Consider the following 14754-nt stretch of genomic DNA (forward strand, 5'->3'; position numbering starts at 1 on the left):
GCGCATGCCACCACACCCAGCTAATTTTGTTGTTGTAGAGAGGTGGTCTCACTATGTTTCCCAGGCCAGTCTTGAACTCTTGTCCTCAAACGATCTTCCTACCTTGGCTTCCTACAGTGTTGGGATTACAGGCGTGAACCACCTAGCCCAGCCAGTTTCTGTTATTCTAATGCTTTTTTATTGCCTTTACTTTCTTGTGAAGAAAAATTACCTGAGGTGAGAGGATCACTTGAGCCCAGAGGTTTGAGACTAGCCTGGGAAAGATGACAAGACCCCATCTCTCTAAAAAAACACAGCCTGGAGTATAGCGGTGCGATCTCAGCTCACTGCAACCTCTGCCTCCTGGGTTCAAGTGATTCTCCTGCCTTGGCCTCCCGAGTAGCTGGGATGACAGGCGCCCTCCACGATGCCTGGCTAATTTTTGTATTTTTAGTAGAGACTGGGTTTCACCATGTTGACCAGGCTGGTCTTGAACTCATGACCTGAAGTGATCTGCCAGCCTCGGCCTCCCAAAGTGCTAGGACTGCAGACATGAGCCACCACACCCAGCCAAAAAAAAATTTTTTTTAATTAACTGGGTGTGCTGATGTGCACCTGTAGTCCCAGCTACTTGGGAAGCTAAGCTGAGGCAGGAGGATCATTGGAGGCCAGCAATTCGAGGCTGCAGTGAGCTGTGATTGCATCACGTCACCCAGCCTGGGTGACAGAGTGAGACCCTGTCTCAAAAACCCGCACAGACACCTTTACTCCCCCAAACCCCACTTATTCACTCTGATGGCACACGGGTGATGAGCTCCTGCATGTCAGGCACTGTGCTAAGTACCTGGGCACCTGTTTCCCCACATGCAGGGGCTTTACATATGTATTTGCACACACCTTATGCATATAACCATGTGTAACGCCCATGGATTCAGAAGATACATCCACTTACCCTTAAAAACACTCCATTCACGCCCCTCACTTTATCCGTTTATCCTGGTCCCCGATTGTCCTTTCTCCATTTTCTGTTTCTGTTTCTCTATCATCTTATGGCAGGCAACGTGAAGATGGTGAGGCTTGTGAAACTGCACAATTTTGAGGCAGATTCTGGCATATTACTTCACATTTATCTTTAAAACAGACCTCCCTCTTCCAGGCAAGAGCTCTGGATTTCTCCGGGGAAAGGGTGGAAGAGGGACACAGGGTTGCGTGGGTGAACAGGAGTGGCCTTAGTTGGGTCAGGTTGCTCAGTTGCTCAAAGACCGTGGACTGCAGACTCTCCCTTTCTCCCCAGGGCCCAGTTTTTTCCCTTTCAAAACCTGCTCTCTACCTGCGAGATGGCTTACATCTCTAATCCCAACACTTTGGGAGGTTGAGGCAGGAGGATGGAATGAGGCCAGGAGTTTGAGACCAGCCTGGGCAACATAATGAAACTTTATCCCTACAAAAAAATTTTTTTTCAATTAGTCAGACATGGTGGCATGTGCTTGTAGTCCCAGATACTCAGAAGGCTGAAGCGGGAGGATTGCTTGAGCCCAGGAGGTCAAGGCTACAATGAACTATGATCGCGCTACTGCACTCCAGCCTGGGTGCCAGAGTGTCTCAATAAAAAAAAAAATTGGGTAGATGTGGTGGCTCATGCCTGTAATCCCAGCACTTTGGGAGGCTGAGGCAGGCAGATCACTTGAGGTGAGGAGCACAAGATCAGCCTGGCCAACATGGTAAAACTCTGTCTCTACCAAAAATACAAAAATGAGCCAAGCATGGTGGTGTGTGCCTGTAGTCCCAGCTACTCAGGAGACTAACGCAGGAGAATTGCTTGAACCCGGGAGGTGGAGGTTGCAGTAAGCCGAGATGGCACCACTGCACTCCAGCCTGGGCGACAGAGCGAAACTCCATCTCAGAAAAAAAAAAAAAAGATTGAAAACAACAAAAAAACCTGTTCTCAAGCAAGATGTGAAACTCCTTCGAAGACCCCAGAAGTAAAACATAAAAATTAAAGGACCTCTGCTCTTAAGAGGACACTAGAAACAGCAAAATGTGGTAGAAAGGGCTCAGGGAGTCAAGGACACGTTCAGGTTTCTCTAAAGACAGGTCCAAGCGGGAGGCTCAAGTCCACACTTCCTGGAGGAGGAAATCACTTTCTGGTGAAGCCAAGAGGTGGTGGCAGCCTTATCATTCAGGAAACCTTTGTGCCCGCCTCCACTGGAGCCCTCAGGTATCTGAGGCAGCCGCGCGGATGCCCAGGGGAAGGAGGCATTGAGGTGCTGAGGAGACAGCAGTTCTTTAAGTTTCAGAGGACACCATGCCGGCCTGGGCTTCCTGGGTGGCTGAGAGCAACTCAGCCTCAGCCCCAAAGAAGGTCCTGGGGCATCCAGCTAACACACGGGTGGGCAGTTTCTTAATTTCCAGTCTCTCCCCAAGAAACTTACACATGAGTTCACTCTACCAGATAAAAGGAGGACGAAGAGACTAACCTAGCTGGAGACCATGAGAAAGCACGCGGTGTTAAAGAGAGATCGGAACTTTATTGAGACTGATGAAATCAGAAACGAAAGAACACTGGAAAGGTTCAGCCACCGTCCAGGCACAGATCCTTCCAGACACTCCTCTTGGGGGAATCTCTGGATCCTTAAGTTTCCCCCAGTTGCTAATCCCCCACCCCAAAGAGTCAGAATTCTGCTTAAAGCCCCTCCACGGAGCTGGCCAGAAACCAGACACTGAATATCTGTGCGGGACTGATGGGCAGGCCTGTGAGCAGCAGAGACGAGAAGTCGGAGAAGGAACACGAAAAGGAAAACAGATACCTGACGAAAAGAAAAGCCCAAGGCAGGGAGAGCACGCTGATAACGTAGCCCCCTGAAAATATAAATATTGCATGAATGTATTAGCCTCATCCCAGCCATTTCCCCCAAAGCAGTGGTGACATCAACAGCTATGACAATGCCCACACAGTTGTGCGTGTTTTTTCGTTTTTGTTTTTCCCCTGACTACACAGAAAAACAGATCTGCCAAAGCAGCTCACAGCATGGAGAAGCAGGCCGGGGAAAGTGGGAGGGCCCATCCCCCAAGAGGGCAGACGGTACAGAAATGAGGTGAGGGGTTCTGGGGTTTGCGGAGGGTGGTTAATGAGAAATGGGACAGATTCCATCTCATCAGCCCCTATCACAGGCTCCATGGATGCCCCTTGCAGAACTTACTTTTCTTTCCTGGTTGACTTGTTCCTTGGAAACATTGTCCTGAGTGCCCTGGAACCTCGGGTGTTCTTGTGGAAGGTTCCAGGCCCTCCACAAAGCCAAACGCAACGGCCCCTGTGACAGCATGCACCAGACTGATAACGATTCTGAGAACCAGGAATTCCTAACTCAAGGTTCTCTGCATAGACCTAACCTGACGGCGAACTGGCTTACCCTGCCTGACCTCGGAGTGCCTCTCCCTCTGCCTGCCTTTCCACTGTCCTTCTGGTCCAGGATGACTTCCTGGTGCCGAGCTGGTGCATCCTGACCCCTGCCTTGTGGGTAAGGCCCCCAGGACAGCTTGTTCCCAAGAGAAGCGGCTGGCTGTGCACAAAGGAGTCCCTCGAGGCAGCCCGGGCTGGGTCTCCTGGGCGTGCACAGACTGTGCACCATGCACATTTCACCATCCAAAGGCTGCTTCTTCCCTGCGGGGCCTGCTCCTCTGCTCCCCACCACCTGCTGCAGAGCCGTGCATGCTATAGCCTTGCAAGACTGTTACAAGCTCTCTACTCCCTCGAGTCTATGTGATCTCCCTAATATCTCTTGGCCAACAGACACACATATTCACACTCATCGGTACTGAAGGCCCTGGCTTTCCTGCGGTGTGTTCAGTGGACATCTGCGTCAAGGTCAGGCGGGAAAGTCAATGTTAAGCCTTGGTGGCCGCCGACACCGAGTGGCTGGTGCTGGTTCTGACTCCTAGGAAATTGCTCCAAGTTTTAAGTGTTGATGCATCAGGGAATGGAGAAGAAAGGAAAGGAAAAGCCGTGATGTGGAAACTGCGAAGGAGCAACTCTGCTGCTGAGTGTTTCCACAGGGGAGTCGTGGAACAGCCTCCTCTGAAATTTGGGAGAGACTGGCGGCCTAAGGAAAAGGAGCAAGGTCTCCACTGTCCTCTCTGAAACCCAGTGCCTTTGGGATCTGAGTTTTCCAAGACATGCAATAGACAAAGACACACTGCAAACCAATTAACCCTCTGAGCCCTTCCACGACCTTCACTAAAGTGACTTCCAAGAGTAAATTACCTGGATACACCAACCAGTCCCCTCCTCCTGGGGATCGTGCCCCTGAGCCAAGCTGGCTTTGAGGAACACACCAGAGAAGTGGCAGTGGGGAAGGCAGATCCCCGTCCTTCCTGGGAACTCCTGTTCTTACTTGTCTAGTGTCCTAAACCACTGCCCCACCCCTTGAGGAAACCAGGAGCAAGTCCTGGGGATTGGCTCAAAACCCAGGTGGAGGCCGGGTGCGGCAGCTCATGCCTGTAATCCCAGCACTTTGGAAGGCCGAGGCATGTGGATCACTTGAGGTCAGGAGTTTGAGGCCAGCCTGGGCAACATGGTGAAGCCCTGTTTCTACTAAAAATACAAAAATTACCTGGGCGTGGTAGTAGGCCTATAATCTCAGCTACTCGGGAGCCCGAGGCAGGAGAATCGCTTGAACCCAGGAGGCGGAGGTTGCAGTGAGCTGAGATAGCGCCACTGCGCTCCAGCTTGGACGACAGAGCGAGACTCCGTCTCAAAAAAAACAAAAACAAACTCAGGTATATTCAAACCCAAGAGATTGTTCACTGTTGAAAGTCAGCCCAAAGTTAAGAGGCAGCCAAGGGAACAAACGCGAGACTGTGGGTGTGGAAAGAAGCCAAAAGGGACCTGACAATCTCTACGACTCAGGCCTTCGCTGTTTTCCCAGCTCCCAGGGGACAAGGAATTTCAGCTGCTTTTAGCTTTTTTGACCCTCACTGATGGAAGACACACTACAATTTAGCTGCTCTCTGTCATTCCAAGACAGGACCCAGAAAAAGCAGGTGGAGGCTGACTTGCATCAATCAGGCCTCCTCATTGAAGCAACAAGACAAGCACGCTAGAATTCACAGTTTCCACTCTCCTCCCTAGACCCACGCACCTGCCCCGACCCCTGGCCTCAATGAACTCCCAAATCTCCACTATGTAATAATTCCTGCCACTGTGGCTCACAGGGTTAATAAACCGGGACTTCTCAGACAGGACACAAGCTCATTCACCAACAGGAACCCAAGAACCGCTATACCACCTAGTGCTTCCTGTAGCGATTTTTTGGGGTTTCGCTACACCCTGTTTTGTCACAGTTGAGAGCACCTGGATTCTTCCCTAGCCCGAGGCTACCCAGGAGGCCCGGAAGCTCCTGAGTGATGGCCCGCTCAATCTTCTCCAGAAAGCAACCTCCCATGTAGGAGCACTGCTGGGAGAGCAGTTTGAAACTGGAAATGGGATTGATGCCAAAGAAGTCCTTATAGGCCTCACGGTTGGGAAGGTCAAATTTGCTGACATTGGTCTTTGCCAGGATGGTCTTGAAGATGTAGAATTTATCAGGATCTTCCACAATGTCCTTAAAGACCAGTTCTCCATCACTGAAGAAGGTCATTTTGTCCTTGTAAGTCTGCAGGTAGCGGTCAACCAGGAGGGCGTGGATGCGGACCCGGATGGCGTGCTGGCGGATGAAGGCAATCTTGTTCTCCAATCTGTTCTCGATCACCTGATTCAGGTCTTCCAGGAGGGAGATCTCTTCTTGGAGGAACAGTTCCTGATGGGTGTCTGGCTTATACTCTTGTGGCCAGAAGGAGCTGACGTAAACCCTTGGGGGCTCTGTGACATTGATGAGAGGGGCCAGGCTCCAGAAGAGGGCCCCATAAACCCGCATGAGCATTTGGGTGGCCAGATTGTCAGCCTTGTTCAGGATGATCCTTATCTGGGACTCACGCCCCTTCAACTGGCGAAAGAGCATCTCCAGCTCCAGACCCACATCCAGCTTGGTTGGGTCAAAGACGACAAAGATGAGGTCAGCTCTGTCGATGAACCACTGGCACACATCGTTGAAGGGATACCCTTTGGGAGACAGAAGCGAGAAGTCAAACTGAGTAGACCTCCCTCAAAGCCCGCACACCTCCTTTCAGAACTGAACCATTCTGGGGGTTGAAAGAAGGAACAGCACTATGGATTTTCTGGGTGTCTAAAGACTATTAAAAAGTCAATGATATAACCTGTCCCTTGCCAACCTTCAACCAAGAACAACCTGATCCTTGTTTTTCTTGTTGGTTTGTTTTTTGAGACAGGGTCTCACTCTGTCGCCCAGGTTGGAGTGCAGTGGCATGATTACAGCTCACTGCAGCCTCAACCTCCCAGGTTTAAGAATCTTCCCACCTCAGCCTCCCAAAGTGCTGTGGTTATAGGCATGAGCCACCACATCCCACCTGATCATTGTTTTAATCTACTGTGAAATCCAAGTTTCCAAGAAAGCTAAATACCTGTTCAAAATGGAGATTGTCCTATTGTCTAAAAGGACCTGGGGCAATGGCAAAGATGCTGAGGGAGAGAAATGAGGAATTAGAAAAACATGAAAGAATGAATGCATTATTTAGGGGGAAGGAGTGTGGGCTTGGCATTGAGACCTGGACTAGAATTTGAGCTTTGCCCCTGGCCTGCTGTATATTAAATGCCTCTAAGCTCTACTTTTCTAGCTCCAAAATGACAAGAACAATATCAACATCTGAGTTGATATAAAGATTACCATGTTGCTGTAAATATAGGAGAGCACCTAAAATTCCAGTCATACAGCTGGTGCAGAATACATTTTAATTCCATTAGCTTCTTATTTCCTAGTTTTCTTTGCAAATAAGAAAACTGAGGAGATGAGGACTAACTATCTTAAAAACATTGAAATCTTTTTTTTACAATAATGTATAAAATTATCCAATGTGTAGTAGGGGTACAATTTACTATTATAATTATTAACATTATTAATATTACTAATGCTACTATGAATGTTGTTATACCATAATAATATAATTAAATATACTATAATATTACTAATATTACTACTATTATTAATTGCTTCTAATATTACTGCTAATATCATTACTACAGGATCTACTTATAACCACAATTGGAGTTGTAACCATAAACTGAGATCCACCGTCTGGTCACATATTCCCACACTGCTCTGTTCAGGACTCACTGCAGATAGCCTTGCCTCATGGCAGGACTCAGTGGTCTACTCCATAGCCTCATGCCTGGCAGCATCTGGCTTCTAGTCTTGTGGCCTGGTTGTCAGCCTTGTTCATTAAATACATTCACACTGTTGTACAACCATCACCGCTATCCCTCTTTGGAACTTATTCATCTTCCCAAATTGAAAACTCTGTACCCATTTAACAGTTACAGCCCATCTCCCCTTCCCCTGAGCCCCTGGTTAAAACCACTCCGGTTTCTGTCTTTCTGATTTTGCCTACTCTCATGTAAGTGAAGTCAGACAGGCCCAAAGTAGCGTTCCCCTGCTACCAGAGGGCAAGTAGGGCTTTGAAGAAGCCTGCTAAAGCCTTATGGGGAAGCAATCCTGGAAAAGCAGAAACCGGGAATAGGAAGAGTTGAAGGTCAGGTTCAACCTACAGCAGGCCCAGGAGCACCAGACCCAATTTAGCCAGAAGTCAAATATACTGTTACTGTGATCCAATTAGTCCAGGCCCTTGGCTACACAGGACAGACGGGGCCTCCCGGAGACAACTGAGCCCCAGCTTGAACCTCTCAGAGCTGCTTGCAGAGAGGACTAGGCCCCCACTTTGGAAAATATTGCCGTCTCCAAACCAAATCAGTCCGCGGGAAGGTAGGAGGACCAGGCACTCCAAAACCCAAGTGGCATCGCAGTGATGACAAGAAGGGGTGGAAGTTAAGAATGCCTCTCCTGATTGTGGGCAACACTGGGCACACGTCCTCTCCCTGCCTGCCTACCACCCACTGTCAAAAGTCGTTTTCTTTTCTTTCTTCCTTCTTTTTTTTTTTTTTTTTTGAGACAGAGTCTTGCTGTGTCACCAAGGCTGGAGTGCAGTGGCATGACCACAGCTCACTGCAGCCTTGACCTCCTGGGCTCAAGCAATCCTCGCAACTCAGCCTCCCAAGTAGCTGGGACTACAGACATGTGCCACCATGCCAGCCTAATTTTTATAGTTTTTGTGGAGGCAGGGTTTTACCATGTTGTCCAAGCTGGTCTAGAACACCTGGGCTCAAGTGATCCATCTGCCTTGGCCTCCCGGAGTGCTGGGATTACAGGTGTGAGCTACTGTGCCCAGCCCTATTTATTGATTTATTTATATGAGATAGGGTCTTACTCTTGCCCAGGCTGGAGTGCAGTGGCACGATTACGGCTCACTGCAGCCTCAACCTCCTTGGCTCAAGCAATATTCCCATCTCAGCCTCCTGGGTAGCTAGGACCACAGGCACATGCCACCATGCCTGACTAATCTTTTAAATTTTTTTATAGAGATGGAGTCTCACTATGTTGCTCAGGCTGGTCTTGAACCCCTGGCCTCAAGGGATCCTCTGTATTGGCCTCCCAAAGAGCCGGGATCACAGGCATGAGCCACCATGCCTGGCCAAAAATAATTTTTTGAAACAGAGCTTACACTGTTCAGAAATGAGGGCTAAATTACCTCTTTCTTGCTGCTTGCGGTTCTCGATGATGCCTGGTGTGTCCACAAAAGTGACCCTCTCCAGAAGTTTGTGGGGAACCTCAATGCCAATCAGCTTCTCTAGGAAATTCTGGCCAAACTTCTCAAGGGGTGAGAAGGAGCGGGCGCTGTCAGCAGCCATGACGATGCCCTCGATGGTTTTCAGCTTGGGCCCGTGCATGAGGACCGTGAACTCAGAGGTGGTGGGTTCGGCGCCTGGCACACGGGGTGAGAGGTGAAGGAATACGTGATCTCTGTGAAACGGACCTACTGAGAAGCATGTGTATATGCTGGGTGTCACAGGGAGACTTTTGCAACAGAATTGCGTATGTTGGCTAAGCTATTGGGGCTTTCTTTTAATTGTAGTAAAACATATATAACATAACAGTTACCTTTTTTTTTGAGATGGAGTCTTGCTCTGTCACCCAGGCTGGAAAGCAGTGGTGCAATCTCAGCTCACTGCAGCCTCCATCTCCTGGGTTCAAGCGATTCTCCCACTGGTCTGGAACTTCTGACCTCAAATGATCTGCCCACCTTGGCATCCCAAAGTACTGAGATTACAGGTGAGGACCACCACACCCAGCTAATTTTTTGTATTTTTAGTAGAGACAGGGTTTCACAATGTTGGCCAGGCTGGTCTCGAACTCCTGACCTCAGGTGATCCTCCTGCCTCGGCTTCCCAACATGCTGGGATTACAGGCATAGAGTCACCGTGCCCAGCCTTTTTCTTTTTCTTTTTCTTTTTTTTTTTTTTTTTGTGAGACAGAGTCGCGCTTTGTCGCCCAGGCTGGAGTGCAATGGCGTGATCTCGGCTCACTGCAAGCTCCGCCTCCCAGGTTCATGTCATTCTCCTGCCTCAGCCTCCCCAGTAGCTGGGACTACGGGCACCTGCCACCATGCCCAGTGAAGTTTTTTTGTATTTTTAGTAGAGATGGGATTTCACTGTGTTCGCCAGGATGGTCTCCATCTGACCTCGTGATCCACCTGCCTTGGTCTCCCAAAGTGCTGGGATTACAGGCATGAACCACCGCACCCGGCCCTCAAATTTCGTAGTGGCATAACTTTCCTTTTTTCTCTCTTTTTTTTTTTTTGAGATGGAGTCTCGCTCTGTCACCCAGGCTGGAGTGCAGTAGCGCAATCTCAGCTCACTACAATCTCTGCCTCCTAGGTTCAAGCAATTCTCATGTCTCAGCCTCCCGAGTAGCTGGGATTACAGGCATGTGTCACCACACTTGGCTAATTTTCATATTTTTTTAGTAGAGGCGGGGTTTTTGCCATGTTGGCCAGGCTGGTCTCAAACTGATGGCCTCAAGTGATCCACTGCCTTGGCCTCCCAAAGTGCTGGTATCACAGGCATGAGTCTTCATGCCCGGCCAGTGATTTAACTTTTCATGGTGCTTTTACACCATGAAAACATAGCATTCAAATCCCAACAATCACACAAGAAGATTGATTACCTGTATAGAGCTGATAGCGAGTATTTTCCAGTCCAAGGAGGTAGTTTATCATGGTAGATTTACCAACACTCCACGGTCCCAGGAACAGCACCATGGGCTTGGAGGTAATCTCTCCGTCTGTGGGCGACAGGAAGTAGAAATGGAATAAATCCAACAAAAGTTCAGACACAGGGTATGGCACCGTACTCCAAAGCATCTCACCGTCCATCCAATTGAGTTGTGGAATTCTCCATGAATCAGATGTGTGTAGCCCCCAGTGGCACTTCTCTTGCTACATAAGTGCGATCACCCAGTAAAAAGACACAGAAGTCACTTTTGGGCCTTGCTCAGATCCTTGGCACATCTGCCCCCACCAGAAGAAGTATCTCCGTGAATTCAACGAACCCTGACTTGGAACTCACTCTGGGTTAGGTCTCCTGGTTAAATCTGGAGGAGAAAAGCTTATAGAAAAAGGAAGACAGAGCTTCCACATGGAGAGAATCTGGGTTGAGAATGGAGGATGGATGTGGAGCAGCTTGTATAATCTTGGGTGATCTGGACTCAGACCCTACCTGTTTCCAGCCTCTGCAGCTTTCCTCTCTTCCAACATGGGGATCCCCAAACTCCCAATACAGCCTAATCCTGGGCTCTAAGGCCAGTCTCTCTTTCTCTCCTCTTTTGCTTATAATGAGGGTGTCCGTTGCCCAGGCTGAAATGCAGTGGTGCAATTGTACCCCACTATGATGACTGGGCTCAAGCAATCCTCCCACTTCAGCCTCCCAAGTAGTAGCTGGGACTACAGGCATGTGCCACTATGCCCAGCTACTTTTTACATTTTTTTGTAGAGACGGGGTCTTGCAGCATTGCTCAGGCTGGTCTCAAACTTCTGGGCTCAAGCAATCCTCCCACCTTGGCTTCCCAAAGTGCTGGGATTACAGGTGTGAGCCATTGCACTAACCCTCTTCTAGGGCCACGCTCAAACACTAGCCTCTAAAGTCCATGACAAATTTGCCAGTGCCCAAAACCAAACAGTGAACTGGCAATTCTTGGGTCCTGCATCCAATGTCCTTCCGAAGGCCATGTTGGGGAGATGACCCAGCCAAGGGCCACTCCAGGTGGGTCCCTAAGAGGAAAAATAGAATGCTCTAGTGCTTTCAAATCCAGCGGCCAGGGAGGGAAGGGGAGAGGCTTTCGGCGTGGGGTGTGGTCAATCTTATTGCAGATTTTCAGGCCTCAGCTCTTTCAGCTCTTCTCTGGACTACAGCACAGAGGGTCAGCCCTGCATAATTCAGCACCGAAGTTCTCCAGACTTGTCTCCCTGAGGCCAGCAGTTCGCCCGAAAAACACTAGGCACTCCCCTTTTGTTTCATTTATTTGTTATGATTTAATTTATTTAATCTCTTGGTTCAAAGATCAGGAATATAAAATGGTAAACAGTGAAAAGTTTCCCATCTCCGTCCCAGTCTGCCTCAGCCCTCACACCCCCTGGAATAGGTAACCACTGCTGATTTCTTACATGTTATTTTAGACATTTCAATGCATATGTAAGCAATATTAGTAGCTATCACATTCCCCATCTTTTCTTTTCTTTTTTCTTTCTTTTTTTTTTTGAGACAGGGTCTCACTCTGTTGCTCAGGCCAGAGTGCAGTGGTGCGATCATAGCTCATGCAGCCTCGACCTCCCAGGCTCAAGCAATGCCCCCACCTCAGCCTCCTGAGTGGCTGAGACTACAGGCATGTATCACCAAGCCCAGCTCATTTGTGTATTTAGAGTAGAGATGGGGTCTTGCCATGTTGCCTAGGCTGGTCTCCAACTCCTGGGTTCAAGAGATCCACCCACCTCGGCCTCCCAAAGTGCTACTATTACAGGCATGAGCCCGGCACCCAGCACTTCCCCATTTTTTTATTTTTATTTTTATTTTTTGAGACACAGTCTTGCTCTATTGCCCAGGCTAAAGTGCAGTGGCACAATCTCAGCTCACTGCAGCCTCCGCCTCCTGGGTTTAAGCCATTCTTCTGCCTTAACCTCCCAAGCAGCTGGAACTACAGGTGCATGACACCATGCCTGGCTAATTTTTGTATTTTTAGTAGAGATGGGGTTTTACCATGTTGGCAAGGCTGGTCTCGAACTCTTGACCTCAAGTGATCCACCTGCCTCGGCCTCCCAAAGTGCTGGGATTACAGGCGTGAGCCCCCACACCCGGCCCCTATCTTTTTACAGAGAGTGCTGCCATGTGCTTCCTCTTCTGTATCTTGCTTTCGGATGTGCTGGTCTTCCTTCTCTGAGGCTAAAGCTCAGTCCTAACCAGGTGGAGTCTTATACAGGGCAGGCACACGTACACTGCCTGAAAGCAACACCATGGCCCTGCCCCATCCCTTCCTGCCTGTGAATACACAGGAGACACATCTCTGTGTAAGTCAAGCCCTGGCTGAGGGCCAGGAAGGGATAAGGAGGCTGAGAGGGTGGCAGGAGTCCCAAGTTACAGCCACAGAGATGTTACAGTCTCTTAACACCGGCCCAGGTGACGACAAGGAGAGCCCTAGATGTTCCTGTTCTCTGAGACAAGCCACAAACAGGGCCCTTTCCTGGTGCTGTGGTTTCGGCTCCTCACAGCAGGGGGCACCGCTGGCCTACGCAGGAGGTGGGAGGTGAGCCTGGGAGAGGTTACAAGGAAGCTGGCCAGAGACTAGGAGTGAGGAGCCAAGCCCAGAAGGCGAGCGCAGGGGCCAGAAAGCAGGCCCGCCCTGCAGAGCGCCATGCCCTGGGGACACCGGAGCTCCTGGCCCCTGCTGCTGTCCACATAAGTTTCCTGGGAGGGCCAAGCCTCTGGGTCTTAGGGCCAAGAGAGGAAGAGAAAGCCTTTGGGAGGCTCTGTAAGCTCACACCAATGGCTGTGCGTCCACTACAAAGGGGGCGATAACTGGCTCCTAGACTATGAAAAACAGTGTAGGCAGCTGTGGAACCGGGTATTCCCTGCTTCCAGCTGTGTGATCCTGGGTAACCCAGCACGTCTCTGGGCCTCAGGTTCCCCTCTGTAGACAGGAAGAACACAAACCCTATTATACCCTGGCCACTTATAGCCATCCGGAGCATCAAACGAGATCACATAGAAACAGCCAGATTAACACAGAGAAAGACTTGTAATCTCATTCACAAAACAATAAGATACCATTGCTAAATTTTTTAAAGATGAGTAACTTTTTTTTTTTGAGTCGGAATCTTGCTCTGTCACCAGGCTGGAGTGCAGTGGTGCAGTCTTGGCTCACTGCAACCTCCACCTCCTGGGTTGAAGCATTTCTTCTGCCTCAGCCTCCCAAGTAGCTGGGATCACAGGCAGGCACGCGCCACCATGCCTGGCTAATTTTTGTATTTTTAGTAGAGATGGAGTTTCACCACATTGGCCAGGCTGGTCTTGAACTCCTGACCTCGTGATCCGCCCGCCTCGGCCTCCCCAAGTGCTGGGATTACAGGCATGAGCCACTGCGCCCGGACCAAAGATGAGTAACATTTTTAAATGGCATTGCTGTTGGGAAACAAGGATTCTCATCTACTGTTATTAAGAGTACAAATTGGTATCATGGGAGACAATATGGTAACAACTAGCAAAATGTTTAATTGCAGTGTTCCAATTTTTTTTTTTGGGGGGGGGACAGGGTCTCACTCTGTCGCCCAGGCTGGAGTGCACTGGTGCAATCTCAGCTTACTGCAACCTGCAATCTCTGCCTCCCAGGCTCAAATGATCCTCCTGCCTCAGCCTCCCAAGTGGCTGGGACCACAGGCACATGCCACCATGTCCAGCTCTTTTTTATTTTTTTAAGACGGAGTCTCACTCTGTCACCCAGGCTGGAGTGCAGTGGCACAATCTCAGCTCACTACAACCTCTGCCTCCCCAGTTCAAGTGATTCTCGTGCCTCAGTCTCCCCAGTAGCTGGGATTATAGGCACCCACCACCAGACCCAACCAATTTTTGTATTTTTAGTAGAGACAGGGTTTTGCCATGTTGGCCAGGCTGGTCTCAAACTCCTGGCCTCAAGTGATCTGCTCGCCTCAGCCTCCCAAAGTGCTGGGACTAGAGGTGTGAGCCACCGTGCCTGGCCATAGGATTGTTTTTAAAAGTGCTATGAGCCATCGCGCTGTGCCCCAATTTTTCCGTGTGTTTTGTTTGTTTGTTTTGAGATGGAGTCTTGCTCTGCTGCCCAGGCTGGAGTGCAGTGGCAGGATCTTGGCTCACTGCAACCTCTGCCTCCTGGGTTCAAGCAATTCTCCTGCCTCACCCTCCTAAGTAGCTGGGATTACAGCTGCCCGCCACCACGCCCGGCTAATTTTTGTATTTTTGGTTTCATTGGTCAGGCTGTTCTCGAACTCCTGACCTCGTGATCTGCCCGCCTCGGCCTCCCAAAGTGCGGGGATTACAGGGGTGAGCCACCATGCCCGCCCCTAATTTTTGTATATTTTGTAGAGACAGGGTCTCACTATGTTGCCCAGGTTGATCTCAAACTCCTGGGCCCAAGCCATCCTCCCATCTCTGCCTCCCAAAGCACTGGGATTACAGGCATGAGCCACCGGGAAGGTGCTGGTTTTCCAGAGCATGGCATGGTCACGCAGGGGAAGAGCACACAGCCGTCA

At 49.8% G+C, this 14754-nt stretch overlaps 1 protein-coding gene across 5 annotated transcripts in view; it reads right to left on the reverse strand.

The window, feature by feature from the left end:
• Positions 1–2487: 2487 nt before the first annotated feature.
• Positions 2488–14754, reverse strand: part of LOC105467849 (sarcalumenin) — a 66620-nt gene continuing 54353 nt past the window's right edge. For all 5 annotated transcript variants that reach the window (XM_071084030.1, XM_071084031.1, XM_011717612.3 and 2 more), the window contains 3 exons: positions 10149–10265; positions 8674–8907; positions 2488–6076 (listed from right to left, as the gene is read on the reverse strand). In XM_071084030.1, coding sequence (XP_070940131.1) covers positions 5265–6076; positions 8674–8907; positions 10149–10265 — 1163 coding nt within the window. In that variant the 3' untranslated portion in view covers positions 2488–5264. The remainder of the gene's footprint in view (positions 6077–8673; positions 8908–10148; positions 10266–14754) is intronic.

The sequence above is a fragment of the Macaca nemestrina genome, chromosome 18 (assembly GCF_043159975.1).
Source record: "Macaca nemestrina isolate mMacNem1 chromosome 18, mMacNem.hap1, whole genome shotgun sequence".
Classification (NCBI taxonomy): domain Eukaryota; kingdom Metazoa; phylum Chordata; class Mammalia; order Primates; family Cercopithecidae; genus Macaca; species Macaca nemestrina.